Below are 27,405 nucleotides of genomic sequence, written 5' to 3'. Positions count from 1 at the left end.
ACAAAACATTAGAGTATATCAAAGCAATGGCCACTGAATGAAGTATTCTATCTAGCACTGACAGGATTCACTTGGTGCTAAATTCCCAATGGTGACAAGATGATGCTAATAAATAATTATCCCATTAATAGTTAATCTCTAAATTCAAAGAAATCCCTTAGCATTTCAATTAAAACATATGAGACTGCAGCAGGTTTGAAATCACATGAATGTGTTCCCCCCTGTATCTATCTCTATTTTTTTAAGATAATCTACATCATGATGGATAATATATCCTATATAGCAGTACAAAGTAAGAAAAATGTTAAAATGGGCTGTACCTTACGGCTAACACATTGAAGTTCCCAGCACTGAAATCCAATTTCTGATTCTCTGCTCTTGCAAGGCCAAAGCCAACCGTGAGTACAGAAAGAATTAAAGTCAGCAGTCTTCCCAAAACAAATAGAACTGCCCACAGAGAAAACCTGTAAGAAAATGTCTTAAGTCAAACTCATAAGATTGCAAAGATAGGAATAGTTTCTAATAAAAATCAGATTCCTACTAAGCAAATGCATATTAAAACAATGTGCTATGGTGAGTGCTGTGAAGTGTGTATGCTTGATGATTCAAGACCTGTACCCCCGGGGCAAGTAATACATTATATGTTAATAAAAATAATTTAAAAAAACCCCACATTCCTTATTGTTCTGCAAAAAAGGATTCTGAAGTAAAATGTTTGGGATCTGCTATATACTATATCACACTTTTGGAGATAAATAACACAGCAGCTTTAAGATTCTAGAAGTCCAGTAAAGAAATAATTGACTCTTCGTTTAGCTGATCTCCTTTTTAAAAACGTAACTATTATTAATGACTACTGGCACACAGAACAATTCTGAAAACTGCTGGACAAAAGTTGTCCTGTTAACAAACAGGACACCCAATTCCCACTTAATAGGCCTAGTTTTACTTTCTTTTTTTAACAAGTCATACTCTTCCAATTCTGTTTTCAGTCCAATTTTCCACTGAAATATTTTAGTATCTTTTAGGCTAGACAGTCTTTTTTTTAAAGGCTATATAATCTTTTATTTCATTTTCTTCTTTCCTATTCCTGTTATCACTTCCCCATTACTCTTCCTCCAAAAGAAAAACATGCATTAAACCAAAGGGCAATTATAATAGAAAACTAAACCCCAAAAGCCTTCAAAATTATAAGTTCCAATATAACATCTCTCCAGCCAAGATGAGACTCCCATTTTAGAGAATAAAATGCCAACCTGAATTGTAAAGTTTTTAAATTTTATTTTAAGCTACTACTAACAGCTTACAGAGTGACATAACTGCCCCCAGCATGGACCTTGGCAATAGCACAGTCCTTGGCAACACAGACTTGACTTTAATTACACAAGAAATAGAATGGCTAAACAACTTACTTACCCTTTCTGATACTTTTCGTCACTAAAATAAAACAGGCGGGAAATGTGGAAAAGAAATTCAACAAAATAATGTAGCACCAGAAGAACAAGTCCTAGATGATTCAAGCTGTTAAAAGGACAAATTTAAAATGTAAAGATGAATTATCAATTAAAACAGACTAACCCACTATCTACCCAGTCCATTTACACATCCAAGCAAAACCCCAACTTACTTTAAAAGATAAGCTCCGGCAATGTGAAAGAGGTAAAGACCAATGTAGACAAGCTGACGAGGAATATCTTCCTGTAAATAGAGATGCATAATAGATTAAACACGCTGAACCATTTCTGTGTACAGCATATTACACTGTTTCATGAAAATTTTATTACAGATTTCACACACACATACACACTAAATTATGATGTAAAATCTAGCTTTTCATCTTAAGTTGTAGTCACAAATGTCTGTAAAAACTGACAGTGTTAAACTCTATTAACACTTGTTAATTTATGAAATGCATACACATCTCATTTCTACTTTGTTTTTTGCTGTTTCCATGTATATATGGAACATAGTCAAAGTAGCCTGACTTATATACAGTATCAGGCTATATTAAGCCTGGTTAGTACTACTGATGTACTACGGCTGCTAACTGTAATTTTTTTAAATGGAGGATTGAGGTTAAATGAACTGAACTGTATTCCTCTGGAACCTCACTAAACTCATCTCTGGCATCTAGTACAGTTGAGCGCAGGCCTTTATTGGCCCTCTACTTCTTCTTCTACATTTCAGTAGAGTTACTTCCCCAAATCTCTGGATAAAGAGTAGAGATTTTACAACTGTAGTTTTGAAATTGAAAACTCTTCTCTAGTAAGAATGGTACAAAGATCAAGTGTTAGAAAGGGAGAACATAAGACAGTCAAATAGTACCAATATATACTACTATGTTTTGAGACTCTTGGGGAAAAAAACCCCAAGATATGATATCAAGTTTACAGTGGTTTTTCCAACTGGAGAAAGAAGGATCTCTGAAAATAAGCTGTCTTAATTTTTAAACTTCCAATGAAATATTTCTCCTTATAAGAGAGAGGGAGAGGCGCCCTGAGGTGGCTCAGTTGGTTAAGTGTCTGCCTTCAGCTCAGGTCATGATCTCGGGGTCCTGGGATCAAGCCCCACATCAAGCTCTGTGGGGAGTCTGCTTCTCCCTCTTCCTCTGTCCCTCCCCCCAGCTCATGCTCTCTCAACTAAAAAATCTTAAAAAAAAAAAAAAAAGAGAGAGAGAGAGAGAGAATGGGAGAACAGTGTCAAGACTTAAATGCTGAAGTTCAACACAAGGGGCAGACAGAGAGAGAGGGAGGGAAGCAGGCCCCCCGTCGAGCAGAGAGCCCGATGCGGGGCTCGATCCCAAGACCCCAAGATCATGACCTGAGCTGAAGGCAGAGGCTTAACCCACTAAGCCACCCATGTGCCCCTGTGATACACATTTCCCCAAATGTGGTGTTTATATCACTGGCAACGTACAACGTGATTGTAGACAGTATACAACAAAACACTTTTAACTATAATTTTAAATAAAATATTTTAAATTAAAACAAGTGGCATGTGACTTGATATGGGAAATACTGCCATATTCTTCAGATGTGTTAATCTATGCTCCAAATTTCTGAGGAGAAAAGGGACTAAGGGGACTCCTGATACTTACAAAAAAAACTTTACAAGTTTTTAAATTGCTGATTGATCACTAAACTCATTTTATAAAACTTGTCTAAGTCAGTGTAGCTAATTTGCTGAAACAACTGCTGGAAAAACTATTTTAAAGAATATAACTTCTGGGGTGCCTGAGTGGCTCAGTCGTTAAGCATCGGCCTTCAGCTCAGGTTATGATCCCAGGGTCCTGGGATTGAGCCCTGCATCAGGCTCCATGCTTAGTGCAGAGTCTGCTTGTCCCTCTCCCTCCCCCTGCTTGTGCACTCTCTTTCTCTCTCAGATAAAGAAATAAAATCTTAAAAAAACACAACCCTTCATCAAAGTCTCCCTATTCTTAATGTTAATGTTTAAATAGTTAACGCAAGAATGAAATCATGGAATGATGACTTAAAATTTTAATTGTCTCACTTTTCATGGAAAATCTAGTAAATATAGTACATTAAATCAAAACAAGTTCTAAAATTATAAATAACTTCAAGTGACATTTTCAGTTGTTACCCCAACATCTTTTTATTAAAAAAGATCAGCCATATACTTTAGTAAATTTCTGTTCTTTTTTTTTTTAAGATTTTATTTATTTATTTGACAGGGAGAGAGATCACAGTAGTCAGAGAGGCAGGCAGAGAGAGAAGGGGAAGCAGGCACTCCACTAAGCAGAAAGCCCGATGAGGGGCTCAATCCCAGGACCCTGAGATCATGACCTAAGCTGAAGGCAGAGGCTTAACCCACTGAGCCACACAGGCGCCCTAGTAAATTTCTATTCTTATAAAAAAATGTTTTAACTACACTGTACTAAAAAATTTGACTTTAAACTGAATATCATAAATATGCCCACATATAAGGCAAAGATTTCCTCCTAAACCACAGATGGAGCCATCTCATGTTTAAAACTTTTCAAAACTCTTTTTTTTTTTTTTAAAGATTTTATTTATTTATTTGACAGACAGAGATCACAAGCAGGCAGACAGGCAGGCAGAGAGAGGGAGAGGAGGAAGCAGGCTCCCTGCAGAGTAGAGAGCCCGATGCGGGACTCGATCCCAGGACCCTGAGATCATGACCTGAGCCGAAGGCAGCGGCTTAACCCACTGAGCCACCCAGGCGCCCCAAAACTTTTCAAAACTCTTATGTAATAGGGATCTATATCGATTATTTTGAATAAGAAATACATGTTTGGGTAAGATACACAGCCTTAAAAACCTCAATCAATGTGATTTCTAAGTGTTTATAGACGGCCTCGCAAAGGAATCAGTAGAGGGATGATGATGTACTCTGGACAAACTGAAAGGTTTCAAAAAGTGGCTCTAGTGATGAATGACAGATATGAACAACAAAGCTGCATGTGGAGAGTGTGAATATACTTTCCATGAAGTGGGGAGGGGAAAAAGCATTATTTCTAATTTAAAATACTCATAGGATATGCAAATATTTAAATGTGTATATAATTAAACTAAATAAACTGAATATGAGAAATAAAACATTTGGCTATTTCACTGAGACTTCCCCAAAATTCCACATATTCAAGCTGGATAAGAAATTACATTGTGAATCTTCTTATGGGCAAAATGGAATAATGTTTATATTGAGGCATACATATTGTATGTATTTAAAATATTCTCCTTAAAAGAAACTGAGTTATTTGTGACTAACACACCTCTTGAACTGCTACTAACAGCAGTGTTCCTTTCTTTCTTTCTTCATTTCTCTGTAGGATCAGTTCAAAAACAATCACTGTACTAGTTTCTTCCAGTAAAGTGTTCTTCCAAAAATAATTTTCATAGAGTAAATTTTAAGAAACTGTTTAACACATATGCAGCTGTTACTTTCAAATTATGTTAATTACTTGAAACAGTTACTTTCGACTGTCATATGTAGGTGTTAAAAATAGTTTCAGTTAAGTTCTAAGTTATGCAAATTATTCCATAAAAATTAGATTGCATTTCTGGAGAAATGCCATCTGGCAGGAATTGATAAAGAAAGGAAAACTTTGAAAACTAAAATGAGCAATTACTTCGAAATGTCCTTCCTTATTTACATGGTCAATGACTAAGAGACATATAGATTAATAATGGAGCCTAGAGGTATTATGTCTATGGGTATATAAGTCTGGACATGGAGAAAGCTTTAAATATTTGAGCCACAGTAGTAAGATATTAAGAAACAATGATGTTCTCAGCAACACTGCCCGACAGAACTTTCTGCAATGATGGAAATGCGCTCTATCTCTGCTATACAAAATGGTAGACAGTATGGCCACATGTGGCTAAATGAGTACTTGCAGTAGGACTAAGTGTGACTAAGAAAGTACATTTTGTTTTTAATTATAATTACTTTAAATGTGGCTAGTGGATTCTGTTTTGGGCAGTGCAGCTCAAGGACATCTGTGGTTCACACTAGGTGCTTACTGAATATGGAAGGGCTTCTGGAAACTGTGAGCTTAAGGATCTTATCTTAACACCGTTCTAAGCCAAAGGTTTTATCATCTTAATCCTTATAATCAACTTAACTAGAAAAACACTCCACTAGAAAAAGAAATCAACATAAAAAGAACTTTCAAGCCATAGTAAATGAACTCTATTTGGTGCAGTTTTCTAATCATAGCAGACAGCATCAGTGATGACAGACGCACAGGACACAAAAACCATAGACACAATGCAGTAATAAATTAGGTAGCTATACTCTGGATTAACTACTTGCAGTACATATACCAATAAGTGTGGCTTTGGGGAAGTCAGAAAGGAAATGATCATGTTACACTTCTATCCTGAAAAGTAAGGGAGCTTTAAATGTGGACACATGTAAATATATATTCAACAAAGAGAGAGCATAAGGAACCCCCACACAGCCCTATCCAGCTTCAATAGTTGTGAACTCAGGACCAAATTTGTTTTGTCCATACTCCTGTATAGGATTTTAAAAATAATCTCTGCCCCAAAAAGGGAGTAACAGTGTGTGATTAATTTAACAGTATTCCCAGAAAAAGATGTGCTGGGATCATAAAATTAGAGAGTATCAGTGTGAATGAAGCCTAAAGAGAGCACAGAGGAAAAGAGAGCAGAGAGGAGGTGGTATAAACCAGAGAAACCACGGCAGAGCACAGGTGACCTGCTGTATTTAGTTTCAAGCAACAGGGAGGTAGTAAAGCGTTGAGAGAAGAAAGAGTTGGAGAAAGAAACTAAAGTGTGCTCAGCAGTATCACAGAGTCTGACCTGAGAAGTACTGAGGGTAAAACAGAGAGAAAGATATCTCACTGCTCCAGTTGTTATTTGTTAAAACAAACATATTTTTCTCACATGCTAAAAAGAATGTTCCACCCATTTCAGGAAAAGCTTCACCGCTGAGTATTTAACTACGGCTTACTTTATTTAATACTGAATTTTTTTTTACTGGGCCTTAACACATAGAACTGTTAGCTGCAGAATAATCTGATTAATCCTTTTGTCTCATTTGTGAAACTCCTAAGAATATCAATAACATACAACTAATATTACATTATTTGTAATACTAATATAATAGATTTCAAAATTTGTTTAAATTTTATTTTAAAATTACCACTAATACAATTTTAAGACAAGTGATTAACATATCAAATGTAAAAGATTCCACTTGAAGTTAAAATATGACCAAAGATTTTCCCCAAGAAATATGTGAGGATATTTAGTCCTTGTGGAAAGAGCGGAGGTGGGAGAATAAGTGGGGAAGAGCTGAGGTGGGAAAGAAAAATCGAGGTTAGAGACATGAGAAAATGCCCAATTTTAGAGTGACTTTTCAAAAAAAGGGAAAAAACGGCAAGATAACTTGTAAAAATACAAAATCCCAGCTTACTTTTTTGGTTTTCTGGAAGTAGAGTTCAGGAAAAGCATGAAACCAGTAAGCCAACTGGGCTATGTAGAAAAACTTCATTTGAAATCTGCAAAGAAAGGAAAAAAATACCTTTTAAAGCACCTTATTTTTAAAGAATAAAATAAAAACAAAAGTGGGAAATCAGGATGTACAAAGTAGCTACCTTCTGTTATCATGTCAGGTCTCCCGCAATACTCTGCTCCCCTTTAACAACTCCCCAGCAGCCACTTCCCTATCTCCCTAGAATATTCTCAGCACCAGTTGATTCCTCTAGATTAAACAACAGATGCAAAGACATTATCTGCAGAACCTTGCTGACCTGCACGCTAGCAGGGAGGAACCAGACGCCCTAGTCTATTAGTAAATTAATACTGATCTGTCATGCTAGCTACCAGAGACATAAGGAGCATGACTTTGAGGGAATCACCTTACAGACCTTTAAGGTTTCACCAGGAGGAAAGCAGGAAGGGCAAAGAGATGGACACAAAGTGAAGGTGCCTGGAAGAACAATCACCTGAAATTGGTATAATCACAACTGCAAACATCCGTTGACTTTTTTCTTAGGGAAATAAGGTAACTCTACTTGGTTGGAACACTGAGAGAGCTCCCAAATAAATGGAGGAAAACCAGGATCAGAAAGAGGAATACAGCATGGAATGTTCCCCAGGAGATTGAGCTCATCAGTCTAGAATCAATAGTCTCTGGAATTACATCCCTCCAGTCCTCCTGCGTTCTCTTTGTTCTCCCTTCTCCTTCTCCTCTAGACTTCTAAAACTGAAAACCAAAATCCAATTGGAAATAAATTTTTTGGGGAGGGGGGAGAGGAAAGATAGTCCTATATAAATATGATGTTTATTGCATAAAAGCTCACTGAATTAATATCATTTGAAAAAGGCAGAATGACTCAGCAGCATGGGTATTATTGTTGGACTTAAAAACAAAGGTATGCATGGTCATGTTATTCCCTTCGTACTTTTCTCTCCAATTCTCACATCACAGTGCATTTATTGAATGTTGTCTAGTTGACAATCACCTACATATGGCCTGGCATATTGAAGGCTGTATTAATATAAAAAGACAGCTCCTACTTGCTGTCAAGTTAAACAGAGTCTTGGTGGGCATGGGCACAATATAAGACTTACATAAGTGAAACAATTATAGAACATCCAAGACAATGTAGAGATATTACCTAAGATATTATACACAGAAACGACAAATTCAGGAAAGCAAAAGACAACACAGGCTAACGCAGCAAGGGAAAATATGGAATAGCTGTGCTAGAATGAGTAACATAGCTGAATGTCTTTGCAACACTGAGCTTTTTTACAGGACTGTATTGAAACCTTGGGGGCTAGGAAGATAAAAAAGAGACAATCGCTATCCTGAAGTTTACAGTGTAAGAGAAGAAATGAAAGGAGTAAAAAGAGACTGGGGTGTGGACGAGGAGCAAAAGTATGGGGAAGATGGAGAACTAACGAGGAGAAAGGTTGAGGGAGAAGGGAATTAAATTAAGATTATTGTTAAAATCAGTTTTCTCAAGCTAATGAACATGTTGGAAATATTATCACATACATGAAAAAAAAAGTAAGTGCACAAGAAATTTTTGTTCTTATGGCAGAGGGACTGCCAATGACATACCTATTGTATGAATTTGCCAAAGTCTTAAAAATAATGACAAGAATGGGTTCCGCTCAAAAGTGACATGATCATGGTCCATAACTAAGAAAAGCCTGCTAAAATGACTTACGTCATCAGGTTATGGGGATAAGCCCTCCACAAGATAGTTGGGTCTGAGATGTAGTTTTCCTAAGAAAGAAGATATAAAAATTAGCCTATTGAGTATAATGCAAATTTCTTGGACAATAAGACAGTATTTTCATTTCTTGCACATTTATAGTTTCCCAGATCAGGCTCCAAAGAGCCCACTGAAGCTGAAACTTCTTAGTTGTTTTAGTTATCTTTGATTCAGTTGAATTGCTTATTTTAACAAAAATGACAATCACTATGAAGGATATGAAGTCAAATAGTGTAATTCCTGGCCTTCAAAATTCTTTCAATCCAATAGAGTAAAAAATACATGTATACGAACAAACATAAAACAATAAAAAAACAGTAATGGTACATAACAGAGGCAACAACACCTACGGGAGAGATGAATTTTGTTTTGGGTGATCAGAAAAGGGTTTCAGGAAAGATGTAGCACCTGACAGGAGATGGAGGATCAAGGTGCTGTCAAGTTTTATAGGCTGATGTCCACACACTAATCCAAATCTTTTTCTTAGATAACCAGATCTATTCAGTGAGAATTACTGTATACGAAAAAAAAAACCAACAACCAAAAAACCCCAACAAACCTCTCAAGTGACTTATCTTTAATAAGAATATTTTCCTATTGAAAATATGGAATATTTCAAATATTGTTATCTTAAATATTGTTATATTTAAGAAAATTATACAATAGATTTTAAGCAGAAATTACATATATTTATAAAGTATCTTTAAAAAAATTAAAGTATCATTAAAGCAGCAGCATAAAATGGCACGAGCCCTGGAAAGACTGAGTCTTAATCTATTTCCAACTATTACACACTTGGCTTGTTTATTCATCTCTAACATGGCGATTAAAAAAAATTATGAGTCCTAACAAACTCAAAAATATGTAAACTCTAGAGTGCATATAAATTTCAGAGACTGTTAATACTATTGTAAACACTACCTTCCCCCCTCACTAGTTAGAATGATACAGTTGAAGGATTTGATAGCTTTAACTGAAAAGTCACACAGTATTTTAAGTTGCTTGGACACTACTTGGACTGTTTTTAAAAGAAATGATTAGAAACATTACAATTCACATAACCCAGGAAAAGTTATCACTGACTTACCCTTTTTGCTAATATAGATATATCTGCAAATGACTACAGGATATAAAAACATTCAGGCTGACTAAAAATGAGTGAGACTTTTGAAACATTAAACACAGTTTAAAATTTCTGCTGTATGAAAACTAATGAAAAGAGAGGCTTTCTGCTGAAACTTGATTTATACTAGTTGAATAGGAGAATTTCTAATCTTAGATAAGAACAAGAATAGAAGAGGGATTTTCTAAGGTTCAGGATTTGCTTATGAGCATTAAAAACAGGACATCATTTTCTGTTCTGGGTATATAACACAAATACTTCAAGGAATGTAAATTTAAGCATAGTATATACTTACAGATATAAGAATGAATGTGCCCCAAATACAAGAAAAAAGGTAGAATGCACTAAGCTGACCAGATTCATTAAACTTGCTGTGTTTCGTTTTGGAGAAGTGCATTCGCCTGTTAATTTTCTAAAAATAAAAATAACCATTAGTAATTAAGAATATATTATAAGGCATATTTAATATGTGCCTACTATAAGTACGGAGAGCTAGTATTTTATCAAGTATAGATTTCTAAGATTGTATACTTACATCCAACACATACTCTTGAATTATGGCATGAATAATTATCGCCACTAGCATGTAGAAGAAAACTGTAGCCAAGTCTTTGATACCATAGTAATAAAGGGATGTTGATTCAGTAGCTTGTTCTTCTAAAGGCCAAAAAGGACAGAACACACATATACAAAAATATACATAAGATTATAAGAACAGTACTAAGTACAACATAGTTATGGAAACAAACAAAAGAACACTAATAAATAAGTTCTATAGAAACATTATAGGTGATTTGTTTTTTGATATCTTGAGTCTTAGAAGCAATGAAAATTGAAGACTACCCAGGAATCCAAGGCCTCAAAAATTACTTATAAAAGACTTGACACATGTTAGTTACAGCCATCAAAGACCAAAAAACAGGGAAAGGGAGGCCATACTCAGATCCTTGGGAAGACTATAAAATTACTATTATCCCAGGTAGCGATTAGGTTACATCAAAGTTATATTTAGCCTATCTGTGTCTTTTCAAAGAACTTTTGAAATTTTCTACCTCTTTTCAAACTAGACACTTCATTATGATTCTGATAGAAAAACTGATTTAGGGGCACCTGGGTGGCTCAGTGGGTTAAGCCGCTGCCTTTGGCTCAGGTCATGATCTCAGGGTCCTGGGATCGAGTCCCGCATCAGGCTCTCTGCTCAGCGGGGAGCCTGCTTCCTCCTCTCTCTCTCTGCCTGCCTCTCTGCCCACTTGTAATCTCTCTCTGTCAAATAAATAAATAAAATCTTAAAAAAAAAAAGAAAAAGAAAAATTGATTTAACCTTTGTCTAAATGAGTTTTGACCTACAAGCACTATACATAGAGGCAACTGTCACTTAAAATTGTCTTTAATCCTCGAAATTGTTCTATTTTTCAAAACAAATCTTAATCAAATACTTATGAGTTGCTGTAAATTGTTCTCAAGCTTTACATTTATGGAAATTATTTGAGAAAAAGCATTATTCTTCTCTGACATATTCAAATTTCAAAACAACTTTGTGATTTTGAGTGATCTGATACCTAAATCACTAAATCAAATGTGACTGACCCTTGAACAGCACAGGTTTGAACTGCGTGGGTCCATTTACCTACAGATTCTTTTGCGAGAAATACAGTACTGCCAATGTACATTCTTGTCCTTATGATTTTAATAACATTTATTTTTTAAAAAATAACATTTTTTTCTCTAATTTAATTATAATAATGAGGTATATCATACATTTAACATAAAATATGTGCTAATCAACTGTTTATGTTATTGCTAAGGCTTCTAGTCAACAGTAGGTTATTAGTAGTTAAGGTTCTGGGGACTCAAAAAATTGTATGTGGATTTTTGACTGCACAGGGGTCAAAGCCCCTAACCCTCTGCATTATTTAAGGGCCAACTGCATGTATACAACTATGTAACTGAATTAAACTCAATTAATTCAATGTTATATAATTGGTCCTATATTCTAAATACAGAGCCAATACTTGTCTTGAGTATGTTAATATTTAATTAACCAAATACCCTCATCCATGCTGGTTAACTGTATCATTGTATTCAACTACAATCAACTCTGAATAACAACTTGACTTTCACATTGCATAATTTAGAAATAAAACTTTTAGGGCTGCCTGGCTGGCTCAGTTGGTGCAGCATGCGACTCTTGATCTCAGGGTCATGAGTTCAAGCTCCACATTGGGTGTGAAGCTCCATGTTGGGTGTTTTAAAATTTTAAGCCTACTTAAAATTAAAAAAAAAGAAAAAAAAAAAGAAACTTTTATAAATAGAGCCTGATAGTGTAGTTTATACTTCCTAGAGCATACTGACATTTAGAGGTAGAGCACAACAAAACACAAAAATAAAACAGGCTTAAAAGGACTTTTACTTTAGGTCTAAAACACAACTCACAGGTCAGAAAAACTGAACTTAAACATTGTATCTTTAGAAACCTTAATTGAATGATAACACTTTAAACAAATATATAGTATCTATTCTTAGAATTTTCTTATGAAAAAGATCAGAGGGAAGAGAAGGCAAAAAAAAAAAAAGTTCTCCCATGGAAAGTCAAGTTCATTTACAAAATATACAATAAAGGTCAGACACATAAAATCTGATTTTCATATAATCTATAGGGTGAAGTCAACAAAATACATCATTTTTTGCATTACAAAATTAAAATAATGTTCAATCTATTCATGAATGTAATCTATTAAAATCAACGAATTTAGCATTCATGATAATCTCCAAATTTGTTCAAGTAAACTTACTTCTACTTAAATAGAAAATCCTGAAAGAAAACTACTTACCTGTTGCAGGGAGGGTAACATTGTACTGAAGAGTAACAAAAATAATAGAGGCTTTTGCTGTTATCTAGAAAGAAAGAATGAAAAAAAAAAAAAAAGATCAAGTCAGTTTGTGACCTTATCCCAAATAGCAGATCAAGGGAGAAAAACATTATAAGTGCTGTCCCCAAATATAAGAATCAAGGGCACCCTAGTTCTTGAGGCACTGTGACAGGCATGACTGAATTCCTGATCACCTAGGGGTTGAGCCTGGGAGTACTGCAGTTTAGGTGAGTTTGTGTTATTCCTAACTTTAAGAATTCAAAGGAGACACTCTTTAGTTTCAGTAAACAGAGATTTGACAAAGAGTCTCTACTCTAGACCTATACAATGAACAAAGTTCCTATAAAAAAAAATTGAAATGCAAATTAACAAAAGGAAGCACGGTTACCACCACAAAAATAGTTCAAAGGTGGGGGTCTGTGGTATGTGTGCGTTTATCTCTCACACACCTGGGATAGTTAAGTGGTCAATAAATATTTAACTGACCTGATTATTGGTAAAAGTAAAGTGGTCAGAACAGAAAAATGGAATGCTTACTCAATATTTATGGGCATCAGGTAATATGCTAGACAAGAATGAATAACAAAGATGAATGATACAATCCCTGACCACCTGTAGCTCAGTTGGATCAGGAAGATGGGTAAACATATTGCTATAATATTATAGAATCAGATATTCTATAATATTGTAAGCCAACGGGTATTCACGATAAACAATGATTATTTTTTTGTTTTTGTTTTTTTCCTGGGGTGGGGAATGAGGCATGTTCTGGAAAAGCTTCTTGGAGGATACGGTGTGGAACTGCTTCTTTTTGGAAAACAGAAGTTCCCTAAGCTCGTAAGAAGGGATGGTGAGGGCAGCTTGGGTAGAAGAACAGAAAGCACAAAGGTTAAATAGCAGCAAACAGAGGCCCGGCATGGATGCACATTAGTAAGCAGTAGAAAAACCTAGAAATCTTCTCAAGTGCTAGAAAGGGCCTTGTTTGTTGGACTAAATACTTTAGATTTATTTTGACACAACTAGACAATTAGGAGGTGGGGGAAGTTCATTTGTGCTTTTTGGAAAGATCATGGATACACCTACGAGGTGGTCTTTCAAGCCCCCTCAAATTCATTCTCCACACTGCAACCAGAATCAGCTTCTGACCATGTTAACACCTTTCCGCATGCCCATCCATCCCCCACCTCCACCCTAAAAATTCTTCTCTGGATTCCCATTCTTCCTAGGATAAAAAATACAATCTTTTTTTTTTAAAGGTTTTATTTATTCATTTATTTATTTAGTTACCTATTTATTTGTTCACTTACTCAGAGAGCATGAGTATAGGGGGCAGAGAGAGATAGAAAGAATCCCAAGCAGACTACTGGCTGAGTGCAGAGCCCAATGTGGAGCTCGATCCCGCAACCCCGAGATCATGACCTGAGCCAAAATCAAGAGTCAGACGCTCAACTGACTGAGCTACCCAGGCACCCGAGGAACAACATCTTTAATGTGGCCCATACAGTAATACACCACCCTTCCCCTCTGCCTCTCCACTCTTGACTCAGACCACTGCCTCCTGGATTCCTCCTATCACAGGGTCTATGCACATGCGATTCTATCTGAAACCCGGTTGAAAACCTTCCCCCTTCAGATCTCAGTTCCATCACACCTTTTCAAGAAAGCCTTTGTGAGATTAACAATTGTGTTCCTTTTTTAGAAAACACATACTCTCGGTGTGATAATATCACTAATTTCTGTCACACTCATTAGAAAGTAAGCTCCGTAAGAGCTAGGTCCATGCCTGTTTCTTCACTCTAAGTTTAGAGCACAGCATGGGGCCTGACCCATGTTAAGTGACTGATCAATTCTGTTAATTAAATACTACATAAGACATAAACTGGAGTAAGTACACAAGTCAAATATAAGACTTCTGTAAGAGCCACATGAAACATAGTAAGGCCTGAACTAAGGCAGTGGTAGTGGGACAGAGACAATACTTTTGAGGCAGAATAAGGTGTGGGAGTGAGAGGGAAGAATCAAAGATTATGTGAGAATACTTAATATCTTGAACAGTGGGGTGAAAAGTAATACTATTAATAAAAATGTGGAATACAGGAGGAGCAGCAGCTTTTGGGGAAAAGAGAAAAAACTGAGTTTTAGATGGACTTAGATTTCTGTGAGATATTTGGGTGGAAAGAGGCAGATAAGCCCAAGCCTGGCATTCTGCAGGGAGATTCTTGCTTAAAGACTTGGGAGTCTCTACTTATAGTAGGTAGTTGAAACTGTGGGGTACATAAATCATCTATGGAGACAGCATTGTGTTTGCAGAGAAGTAGGACAACATCACAACTGTGGCGTGGGCAGAGAAAAAGCTTGTGGCAAAATAAGAAGAAATGATCAGACAGGCAGAAAGAGAATGAAGACAGCTTGATGCCCCCAAGGCCAAGACAAAAACATTTCAAAAAGAAGTGGTTAATAAAGTCGAAATTTCAAAAGACCCTTGGCAAGAAAAGAGTACCATGGACTGGACATTTTAAGAAGCCATCAGCAGTCATGGCTTGAGTGATTCCTATGAAGCAGTGAGAGTAAAAACCACACCACTGACTGAAGAACACAAGAGAAACAAAGTGGTATCCAGTGATGGATGCCAGATCAAGATTTATGTTGTTTTTATGAGACTGAGCGTATGTAGGGGCAATCAGGAAGATGCCAGGGAAAAGGAAGAAATTAAACATTTAAGGGGGTAATGGATAGAAAGATCTGGTAGGAAATAAAATGTAAGGATAGAGCTAGAAGTTAATCTCGAAGTTTTCTTCTTAAATGGGGAAGAAGGCAGTAATGAATAAGACAGATTCAAAAGGCAGGAAAAATGAAGAAACGCACATCTAGTAAATTCTTATTTTTCTCGTGGCAGAGAAAAAAAAGCAAAGCCATCTGCTAAGCATAATTAGGGACTTGAAAGATGAGTATTTATTTCATTCCTATAGGGAAGGAGCTGGCCAGGGAAAAGTAAAAAAGATCACTGGGTGTTACTGATGTCTGAGATTAGAAACTTTTGATCTGTAATATAATCTATCAGCACAAGTGTCTGAATTTCTCTGGCAACCTTTAACAATCCACAAATGCAGAAGCACAGAAAAGGCAGAGGGTGGGCTGAATCCACAGCTGGATATTTACAGGGCTAATATGGAGAAAAGACCAAGAGGGAGAGGGAGCTGAGGCCTGGGGAGTGTGGACAAGTAGTTAAAGTCTGCAGGGAGAGAGCAAAGCAATGAGGGAGCCAATGCACCATAAAAGCTTAGACTAAGTGGACAGTCAGCACATGAGCAGCAGAATGAAGGAGGTGAAGCGACATGTAGGTTGTGGCTGAGCTCTGCTCTACTGCAATTCAGAATCTGGAAACAACGCAAGCCTACGTGATAAAGTCCATTGTATGGCCACTAAAGTGAGTTGCTTAACCGTCACAGATACAGAAAGGTCACCTGCATAGAAAAGGCCAGCAAGGGTTCTGGTACTACCATTTGGGTCATTCACATGAATGCATCAGAGCAGAATAATGGCATGAGTTTCCAGGGCAACACAGCTTTCCTGTGATTATTTTTAATAAAGCTGACTGATGACCAAACAAATTTTTTGATATCTTTATTCAGACTCCACATATATCAACACATACATAGTTTCTCTATATACCTGTTTCTAGTTTAGAATATGAGGTCACCATTACTGTAGCTAAGAAAATTTCTCAGGAGTTCTTTACAAATGACAAGTGAAATTCTTCAAAGATACATTTAATATCAAATGCCAAAAGCAACAAAAATTAGATTATAGTTTTATGGTAGGTTTCCAAATAAAATTAAAATCTGGCCTCCAGCTACTTTAGCATGTGGCATTAAGTACAGCAAGAGGAAAAATACCACCTACACACCCCAAAAGTTTATAGAAAAATCATGCTACCAGCCATTTCCAGGCCTCCCTAAGCCTTGCACTACAACCAGCATTACTTTAAACTAATCTTACAATCAATTAATAGGAAGACAAATTAGTTTGGAATAAAATAAGCTGCAGAAATATATAATACACTCAAAAGTAAAAATAACTTGAGTTTATGACAGTTTTGGACATTGATAACTGCTTCCCACTTACAAGAAAAGAAGGAAACTTACTCAGACACATCTTAAACAGGCTCCACAAACTCTAAGGAATTATCTAATTCTATGTTGTATGTAATATCATGAATATCCTAATGTTTCCTTAATTAAGAGGTCACCAGTTTGGGGTTACTATTTTTTTCTTGTTCAAATTATATTGTATTTGTTAGAGGCAGGTGTGATTTACTACATTGACTATATACCTAAAAGATAAAGACAATTTCTGAATATCACATTCTACTTCCCCATCACTTTAAGTTTAAATAAAATTATGTTCTTAAAAAATGAGATGGAAAGAAAATGTGAGCATTAAGACGAGTCATTGTTAAAAATAAAAATAAAAAAACAAAACCCCAAACCCTCCAAAATGGTTCCAAGATTTGTTCCCCCAAATCAGCACGGCACAAACCACCTAGACTCCTGCAAAGAAGCTCCCTTCCAGAAGAAAATATTCCTCTTGGAAACCCCTAACTTCTCACTCCTCTTATCCTTGCCTGGATTCCCAAGCACCCTTCTATTTTTCAACTGTTCAAATTTTCCCAACTCAAATATGAAGCCACTAACCAAAGACCATGATTTGTATTATGTGGACAGATACTGACTGTAATTAAAACCATGATTTCAAAAGTTACAATCAATTTTTGATAACATGAAGTTTCTTGGAAATCAAACTTAGATTTTTCCAAAACAGACTACCTTTTTTTTTTTTTTTTAAATCAACCTTTTTCCATAGAATCTCTTTAGAAGCTAACCATGGGACACTTTTTTCACCGAAAAATGCTGCCTTCTATTTTCAACTTTGATAAATATCTAATGAATAATAATAGCTACTATTTATGGCATGGCTCCTGTAAACCAAGCACTGAACTAAAGCCATGATACACATTAGTTAATTTAATTCTCCGAGTAACCCAATGAGCCCTGTTTTACAGAAAGGAAACAAGTTCCTTGCTCCCAGAAAGGGAGCAAGCTGTGGAGCCCTAACTTGAACCTGGCCCCTTTAGCTACAACGTCTATGCTTCTACAGTATATTTATATTGATTTTTCCTTTTTAGTTAGTAATACAGTATGTTATCACTCCATCAATTTCTCCATAAATCCTCCGACATTTCCTCAATATATTTACACAAAGGCCTAAGAAGTTCTACTGCAAAAACATCAACTTCTCTATTATTCTAACACAAATACTGTAATTCTATAGTTCTGCTAATTTTGAGATTCAGCAGCAATTATTTTAAAACTCAAACAGCCAAACTAACTTTGTCAATTTTTCCTGATATGTATATAACATGCACTCAAATCCTAAAACTTTAACATGTGGTAAGAAACAAATACAACTTGCACCAACTTCCCTCTTCCATATCTTACATTCTCTTTTGAACTAAAAGCTTCTGTTTAGATCTTTGTTGTGTCTATTTAGATTTATAAATTTTGTAGATTTACACAGAAATAAAAATCCACTCTCTATTATAAAAAAATCACTGACATGGGGCGGCTGTGTGGCTCCGTCATTTAGTCCTTTGATTTTGGCTCATGTCAAGATCTCAGGGTTGTGAGACTAGCCCCTTGGAAGGCTCCACGTTCAGCAGAAAGTCAGCTTGCCTTCTCCCTCTGCTCCTCCCGGCGGCCACCCGCTCCCCAACTTAAAGAAATAAAATCTTAAAAAAAAAAAAAAATCACTGATATGTGAGGCAAAGTATAGGTGGTGAACTTCCCTAGAAATGTGGTAAGAGACTGTGAAATCTTTTACAAAAAAGCGAAGTTATACCATTTCTAAGTGTTGGGATTTCTGATTAATATTCCATTTCACTCAAAGCACTGTAAATACCCTGCAGGTAATATTATTCTTAGATTAGATTTTTAGAGTCAGAATTGTTACCATATGGAGATGGGTTATGACAAGTTTTATAAAATTGTTGAATATACTGTACATACAAAGGTATTACTTCTAATATCAAAATAGAAAGTATATAGAAACATAAAATTCAGAAAGTGAGTACAAATGTTTAGAATTGCACTTTTAATATGATACGCTCATATAGTACTTTAAACAACCATGAGCCGCAGTCACACCATATTATCTGATCCTTGTAACCTAACAATGGCTGTGAGAATACCACAGGTGCTGTTATTTCCTTAGGTTGAAAAACTGAGGCTTAGACTTGGGTCACCTGATAGGTAAGTAGCACAGGGCCAGCCTAAAAGCCTGGGACATATGTTAGTTTCCTTCTTCTACCTTCAATTCCATCATACCTACTGCCCCCTTAGCAGGGGGCTAAGCGGAATAAATGGCACTGTCAGGAATAAAAACATCTCTGTAGATCCAGAAAAGCCTATCAGAAGAGAAGCACAAGTAAACTAAAATTTTAAGTTATCTAATAACATTTATAAAACCCACGTGGACTCCACTTAAAAATTTTATTCATCTTGGTCATAAAGAACGGTATTCAGCTGTCACTGGCAGTCTCATTCTACTAGTTTTTCTCACGAATTTTTAATGTCATTCATCCATCAAATACTTTTTTAAGCACCTACTATGTCCCAGGTGCTATTCTGGGCACTGGGAACAGCGTAATAAAACCTCAGTTTCTGCCCTCACTGAGGTTATATTCCAGGAGGAGAGAGACAAACAATTCACAAGTAAAATAATTAGTGTATTTAATGGGGCAGAGCATCTATACAGAAAAATTTAGAAGTTCAAGAAGAAATGGGCGTGTGTACTGAGGATCGAGGGAAAGAAAACCGTAGGATGTTATATACACGTTCACCTTGCAAAGTTTATTACCCACATTCAACAGCTGTTAAATAAGTCATCGAAATACTAGATATGTGGGAAGAAAATTTACACACTCCTGACATTTCCATCCTCTCATACTTCACGAAACAAAAAGAAAATCACTCGGCTTCTTGGCACTGCTGTTCAGAAGCGAGATTTTACGGATCAGACCTTGTTCAAGGGAAAAGCAAAAGCACGGCAAAAAGTTCGGCAAGTGGCAATAATACCAGTTCGGGAGAGAAGAATGAAAACAATCGGGTGTGCCTCAGTGTGCCGAACTCGTGGAGATCACTCGCTGCCCCGGGCCACCGCCCTTCAAATAGGGAGCGGACGCCCGGTTCCGTCGGTTTCGCGTTCATCCCTAACTCGGTCCCACAGGCGCCCCCCGCCCCCCGGCCCACCGCCAGGCCTGGCCTCCACTCATCTCCAGCCCTCGCCCGCCGGACGCACTCGGCCCCCAGGGCCGACCACCCGCCCGCCCGGAGCCAGCTCGGCAGCGCAGGGGCCGCCCCCGCCGCCCGCCGGCCCCTCGCCGGCTGCCACGTAACCCTTCGCGGGAACCAGGAACTGCGCGGCGCGGCCGACGGGAGGGGACGGGGGCGGGGGCGGGGTGTGCGCGGCGGCTAAGGGGGCGACGCGGCGGCACCCTGGTCCTGCAGGCGGCGGCCAGGCCTGCCGGGGCTCGGCAACCCGAAGCCGGCGCGGGGCACGGCAGGGCAGGGCAGGGCAGGCCTCCACCTCGGGGTCCGGGGGGCCGGTACCTCCCCCTCCCCGTCCGGTCCCCCGCGGTCCTGGGCCGAGGGGCCAAGGCTGGCAGCCCGAGGAGGGAGCGACGGGGCGGTTGGGGCGCGGGACGGACTCACCTCGAACATGAGCCCCAGAAGGAAGACCATCGCCACACAGGAGACGATGTCCGCGTGATTCTGCAGGATGAATTCGTGGCTCAGGACCGGGGGGCTCTTAGTGCTTTTCTTGCGAATCGCCATGGTGAAGCCACCGCCCGTGCCTGCAGGTGCTCCTCGCCGGCTCCGCTCTTTCCAGCTGCTCACCGACTAGCTGCCGCCGCCGCCTCCCCCTGGCTGCTCCTTACAGCCCTGCCGCTACCGCTCGCTGGGGCTTCACTTCCCATCCCACAGCCAGTACGCAGCCGCCGGGGCCGCCCGGAAAAAAAAAAAAAAAAAAAAAAAAAGCAAGCAAGCCCACAGCGGGGGTGAGCATGCGCACCGGGGAGACGGCGCTCGCTCGTGCCGGGGTCGCCCCTGCGAGCCCACAGCGCCGCCTGGGGACCGGAGGCCGTCGGCCCACGGCCTCTCCTGGGTAAGGACTCAGAGCGGCACGCCCACTTTTCGGCTCCAGGATGGAGGTTGGCAGTCGTTTGAGGCGCGAGCTTTCTGCGCCGAGTTAACAGGCTGAGTCCGCGGCGGGCCGAGAATGGCCACGTGCTGTGGCGTGCATGGCCGAAAGCATTGCCTTCCCGCCCTCCTGGGCTCTCTGGGCTTGGGTGTCAGTGCTTGCTTTCATATAGATTGTCACTTCTTGTAAGCCACAGCCACCACCACGGTAATCAAAACATGGGACTACAGTCTCACTACACAAGGGTAAGGTGACTTCTTCAGTTTTAGGGTCTTAAATATTAACTTAAGAGTTATTTTATTTTATTTAAGATTTTATTTATTTGACAGATCGCAAGTAGACAGAGAGGCAGAGAGAGAGAGAGAGAGAGAGGAGGAAGCAGGCTCCTTGCTGAGCAGAGAGCTCGATGCCGGGCTCCATCCCAGGACCGTGGGATCATGACCTGAGCGGAAGGCAGAGGCCTAACCCACTAAGCCACCCAGGTGCCCCCAGAGTTATTTTAAACACTGTTGGGGACTTAAAAAAACACTTGTTGAAAGCTTGAACTAGTTTTTGTTTTTTTCTTTTTCTTTCTTTCTTTTTTTTAATTAACAGTTCCTGTTCGGTCCCACCTACATCCCCATCCTTCCCCGCCTCTCACTGAAGACAATCAGAATTTGTTTGGGTTTACTTGCCTGATACTTATTAACATTTCTTAGTAATCTAGAGAGATGGTACAAAAGGTTTGTGGAAAAGACAGATCTTCCTCTTTCATCTTTCTACCCAAACCAAGACTCCTTTGTGTTCTTTCTCTTAAGTCGCACCACTCTTTACCTGTTTGCCAAATCCAGAAACCACAGTCATCCTGGATTGATACCTTTCAGCATCCTTCCATATCCAAACTATTATCACACTCAGGTAATTCTATTCCTTTTCCCCCTTACCACTGCCACAGCCTCAGGAGGAGACTTATCTTTCGGCTACAAAATTCTCGACAACTTTGTTGAATTGCTGAGTGGTTTAAGATGATGGGTTTTTGAGTCAGAATTCTGCCACTTATTACCTGAATGGCGGTAGACAAGCTACTTAATCTGAGAGACTCGATTTCCTCATTTATTTATGTATTCATTTATTCAAAAAATATTGAGTGTATACCCATACGCTAGGAAACTGGGGATACAGAACTGAATGGAAAATACAAATGAATCTGTTCTTAGGACCTTTCATTCTAGAGAGGGGAGAGGATCTTTAAACAGGATTTAAAAAGTGAAACAGGTTAAGTTGAGATGAGGGTCTTGGAGAAAAATAAAGTAAAGGGAACAGGGAAAGCATGGGGAGGTTACAGTTGCCTGAAGACCTTAAGGAGGCAAGGCACCAAGCCATACAGCTATCATTTATAAAGAGAAGGCACTTGTATTTAAAATGTGATGCATTTACATGAGTTGATTCCAGGAAAGTACTTAGTAGAGAGTTAGGCCTCTCTACATTTTAGCTGTTGTTACTGTTTTCCTTTCTGGTCAAGTGATTACTAGTTTCACTTACCTCCAAATCACCTTTCAGTTTTTACATTAGAATGATGCATCTAACAGGTTCAAAAATTTTTATGGTTTTCCTTTTCCTTCATGGATAGCTAGGAGTACTGAACAGCCCTTCATGATTTGACCCTTGCCTACACAGACCGGCTCAAACCCAATCTCAGTGCGAGCATTTCCGACCCCACACCTCTAGATCACGCTCTCTTCCCTTGCTCCCCACAGTTTTGTGTCTGCTGCTGCTTCTGTCTGGAATGTTTTCTCCTATCCTGTTCATAGACCCAGCCTGCTCCCACTGAGCCGTCAAGTCTCATTCATGTGTGATCTCTTTGAAACCTTTGTTGACTTCTATGACTGATCTAGGCATTTGTCTCTTAGGATTCAACTGTATTTTTTTTTTTTTTTTGGTAAAGATTTTATTTGTTTATTTGACAGAGAGACATGGCAACAGAGGGAACACAAGCAGGCAGAGTGGGAGAGGGAGAAGCAGGCTTCCCACCAAGCAGGGAGCCTGATGCGGGGCTCAATCCCAGAATCCTGGGATCATGACCTGAGCTGAAGGCAGAGGCTTAAGGATGAGCCACCCAGGAGCCCCTCAACTGTATTTTTTGAAAACACATTTTAAAATTTTAAATTAAAATTTTAAAATTTTTATAATTTTTATCACATAGTTCACCTATTTCAAGTGTACAATTTGGTGGTTTTTAGAACATTAACAAAGTTGTGCAGCCATCCCCATATTCTAACTTTAGAGCTTTTTTATCACCCTCCAAAAAAATCTTGTACACGTTACCACTCACTTTCCATTTTTCCTCACGGACTTGGCAGTCCTTGGCAACCGCTCATCTTAGTGCTTCTCTAGATTTGCCTATTCTGACATTCCACATACATAGAACTGTGGTCTTTTTTGACTGGCTTCTTTTACTTAAGATAAATGAGGGTTTTGAGGATCAGCCGCGGTGTAGCATGTATCAGTATTTCATTTCTTTTTATGGGCAAAACAATAGTGTATGGATATATCACATATTATTTATCCATTTATCAGTTCATAGACATTCGGTTTGTTTCTCCCTTTTGGTGATTGTGAGTAATGCTGCTGTGAGCATTAGCGTGTAGGTTTTATAGGGACTTTTGTTTTGGGTGTCCACCTAGAGTTGCTGGTCACATGGCAACTTTATGTTTTACTTTTTGAGAAACTGTCAGACTGATTTCCAAAGGTGCTGCACCATTTTACCATCCCACTAGCAATGTCTGGGGGTTCTAGTCTCTACTCAACCTTGCCACTATTTGTTATTTTTCTATTGAGTAATTTTATCCCTCCCAGTGTTTAAGGTTGCTTCTTATTATGTCTTAGATGTGCATTTCCCTACTAATGCTTTTGATTCTTAGCCATTTCATGCGCTTGCTAGCCATTTGTATATCTTTGGAGAAATGTCTCTTCAAATCCTTTGCTATATTCTGGGTTATTATTATTTTTTAATTCATTCAGTTATGAGTTTTTAAGATATATTCTAGATACAAGTCCCTTTTCAGATAACCTGATTTGAAAACATTTTCTCCTAGTGTGTTTGTCTTTCTGTTTTCTTGATGGTGTTCTTCGAAGCACCAAAGTTTTTAATTTTGGTGAAGCCCAATTGATCTGTGTTCTCTTTTATCATTTGCTCTTTGTGTACTAAGATATCATTGCTTATGGGCCCTAGGTGGCTCAGTCGGTTAAGCAGTTAAGTGTCTGCCTCCTGCTTGGGTCGAGATCTCAGAGTCCAGGGATGGCATGGGCTATCTGCTCAGTGGGGAGCCTGCTTCTTCCTCTGCCTTTGCTGCCCCACCCCTGCTTGTGGTCTCCCTCTTACTCCACTCTCTTTCTCCAAAAAATAAATAAAATCTTAAAAAGAAGTTATTTAATGCAAGATGACAGAGGTTTGCTTGTTTTTTCTAAGAACCTTACAGTTTTAGTCTTTGCATTTAAGTCTATGATAATTTAGTTGTATTTTGTGCAACTTCTGATCGCTTCTGTTTTCTCAGTAAAATATGAAATTAAGTCATCAGGAGTGGGAATGAGGTTTGAAGAGAGAATGGTGTTAAACTATGGGAGGGTGAATGGATTGGGGGAACATAATCAGACAGCAGAGGCTCCTTGAGACTTGTGGACATAAATTCCAAGTGAGACTTGTCTGCAGCCACACCCCCTGCTTGGATCCAGGTGTGGAGAAGGCAGAAAGCTGGGTTTTGCAAGGCCCATGTGGCAGAGGGACGAGGATGTTGAGGATATTTGCAGATAAGGGCAGAGCTAATGAAGTGAACACTGTGAGGGGTGGTTGTGTCCCATCCTCTATCACTTTCCAGCCGGCAGTCCACCCTTTCCTGCTGTGAAAGGCAAACTTTTGCAGACTGCATCCCTGAGGCTTTCTTGCCCTCTGACTTCTAGTAAACTTTGGCCAAGGAAAGACACTGGTCAAAAAGTCAGAGGAGAGTTTTGGGGATTTATTGTCCCTGATTCCTCGTTGCTTTACTGTTTCTGGAGTGCCTGTGTTTTTCTGTGGTCTAGCCCTTGTCATGTAACCTTTCTCTCACTGTTTGGCTCTCCCTGGGCTCAGTGAGCTCATTCTCTCCCTGGCCTCTTCAGGCTGTTGGTGGTAATGGCTTTCCACACCCCCAGTCATCAGAAGCTTCCCTATCTCTTGTTCATTCTCTCTACCTGCCCACTCCTCTGTGAAGTGGCACTTTGTCAAACCGTCTCCAATTAAACCCATCTGAACATGCCTCTATTCCTTGCCAGTTCTCTGACAGATGCAGAGAAACAGTGCTAGGGCCTCTGAGTGGGGGGCGCCCATGGGGTTGAAGATGGCTGGAGTGGAACTAGTTGGTTAAGAAGGAAGTAGTCAGGGAGTTGGATGCTGGGAGTGAGTTCAGATGTGCAGTCATTGGCCAGGAGATGGCAAAGGCATAATGGAGGGAGGGAGTACTGTGGTAGATGGAGAAGGAATGCATTGGAAGTGGGGAGTCAAGGCACCAGGAGGCTAGGATGCTTGACACACGATTTACATGGATGTTCAGTCACCAAGAATGACTGGAGGAGTAGAATGGGAAGGGAGCCAGGGAATGAGCCAGGTGCTAACGTCTGACATAAATGAAGAGGAGTCAGAGAGTTTAGCAGATGATTACCATAGGGGGATAGTGGGTGGTATAGTTGGAGGGCATGGGCTTCCAGAAGAGCTGGGGTTTTTGAGCGAGGGAGGAAAACTGTCATCAGCCATAAGGATCATGAAAAACACCCACTCCACCCCTGGTGGTATGTGAGGAGCGGGAGGGAAGAAACAGCCACCTCTTGACAAGGCACTAAGGAAAGCAGGTTTCAGTTTTCAGTCAGAGCTGTAGCCGGGTTTCTGCATAAGAGGGTGAAGAAAATATACAGAAAGCATTGGAATGTGCAGAGGATTTGGCAGTTGACACAGCTGGGGTCCCAGGGGATAAAGTAGAAGGGTTTAGGGGCGAGGGGCATGGCTTTTAGTTTAAGTCAGCAAAGGGATGAGCAGAATCATGTGGGGAAAGAGAAGATGGTGACAATGGATGACTCTGGAGGTTTGCTTCTGGAGGGTACCAAGGTGGAGAGTGTTTCAGTATATGGTGGAATTATTCTCATGGTCTTTTAGGGGAAAGCAGGGAATCTGTTCTAATTTCAACTTTCTTTTTAGAATTGGCCTCTTAAGCAGTTTGTAAGGAGCAGTGACCACCATTGAATCCTCTCAGAGTGGGTCATGGTAGTGGGGAACTTTGTCTTACCAAGGTCCTTGGGTTTCTGAAGGCTTGTTTCAAGCAGATTGGTTGCTCAGGTATGTTCCACTCTGGGACCGATAGAAGCGAGGATGAAGTGGGACTGTTGCATTTCCACCTCTCCTAGATGCCAGAAGGATGAAGGATGAGGAACTATTTGTTGCATGCCTACTACGTTACAGGTATTTTGCTTTCACATGGGTTAAAGCATTTAGTCTTCATGAAAACCCTATGAAATAGGTGTTATTATTTTAATTTTAATAGGGAAACTGAGGCTCAGAGAGGTTAAATAATTTGCCCCAAGTCACGGGGCTGGTAATCTGTTTGCCAAACCCTTTCTTGTTTCATGTAAGTGCTCCTCTAGAAGCTTCACTTAGCAGGAAAAGGTTGAACTTGTAGGGAGAAATGACTGTCAACCTTAATCATTCCAGAGGATAGTCCTGCCCTGATGGAAACACAGCACCTTTTTTTTTTTTTTTTAAAAGCAGGTCATTGAGGGGCGCCTGGGTGGCTCAGTGGGTTAAAGCCTCTGCCTTCGGCTCAGGTCATGATCCCAGAATCCTGGGATTGAGCCCCACATCGGGCTCTCTGCTTGGCGGGGAGCCTGCTTCCCCCTCTCTCTCTGCCTCCTTGTGATCTCCGTCTGTCAAATAAATAAATAAAATCTTTTAAAAAAAAAAAGCAGGTCATTGATCTGTTTACATGCCATTGTTATATGATTTACAGTAAATATTTAAAATATAAAGTTGCATTCAGATGTAAGGAAGAAATTATATTTCTATGAGGAAGCAAATGCACTCCATTAATAGTTGGAAATTATATATTTTCCTTGAGTATAATTTTTACTGCTGTGGAAATAATAAACAAAATGCATAATGCTGTGTTGTTATTAGTAGGAAAGATTGGCAGGAGATGACACATCATACTTGCAGGGGGTTGAGGGAGAGCTGGCTGGTAATGGTTATGAAAGTCTGTGAGCCATCTAAAGCACCCTGTGTCCCACTAGGGTTAAGACTGTAATCTTCTGCCTCTAGAAGCTTAAGGGGCCCAAGGTAGACTTTCTGACCTTTAACCTATAACTTATTTCACTTTATTTAATTTTGCCTTATTTAACACATCAGGGGCCTGAGTCAA

At 39.2% G+C, this 27,405-nt stretch overlaps 1 protein-coding gene across 1 annotated transcript in view; it reads right to left on the bottom strand.

Annotated features, from left to right (window-relative positions):
• The window catches only part of TRAM1 (translocation associated membrane protein 1), a 36,414-nt gene extending 15,636 nt beyond the window's left edge, over positions 1 to 20,778 (bottom strand). Inside the window, exons 1-9 of the mRNA XM_044245471.1 lie at positions 20,500 to 20,778; positions 12,692 to 12,755; positions 10,396 to 10,517; positions 10,156 to 10,272; positions 8,690 to 8,748; positions 6,925 to 7,009; positions 1,628 to 1,698; positions 1,417 to 1,521; positions 321 to 464 (exon numbers count right to left, since the gene is read on the bottom strand). Of these exons, the coding sequence (XP_044101406.1) occupies positions 321 to 464; positions 1,417 to 1,521; positions 1,628 to 1,698; positions 6,925 to 7,009; positions 8,690 to 8,748; positions 10,156 to 10,272; positions 10,396 to 10,517; positions 12,692 to 12,755; positions 20,500 to 20,622 (890 nt within the window). The 5' untranslated portion in view covers positions 20,623 to 20,778. The remainder of the gene's footprint in view (positions 1 to 320; positions 465 to 1,416; positions 1,522 to 1,627; positions 1,699 to 6,924; positions 7,010 to 8,689; positions 8,749 to 10,155; positions 10,273 to 10,395; positions 10,518 to 12,691; positions 12,756 to 20,499) is intronic.
• Between the last annotated feature and the right edge of the window lie 6,627 nt (positions 20,779 to 27,405).

The sequence above is a fragment of the Neovison vison genome, chromosome 4 (genome assembly GCF_020171115.1).
Source record: "Neovison vison isolate M4711 chromosome 4, ASM_NN_V1, whole genome shotgun sequence".
NCBI classification, from domain to species: Eukaryota; Metazoa; Chordata; class Mammalia; order Carnivora; family Mustelidae; genus Neogale; species Neogale vison.
Note: the sequence above shows the minus strand (reverse complement) of the source record. Positions and strands in the feature narration are given on the sequence as shown.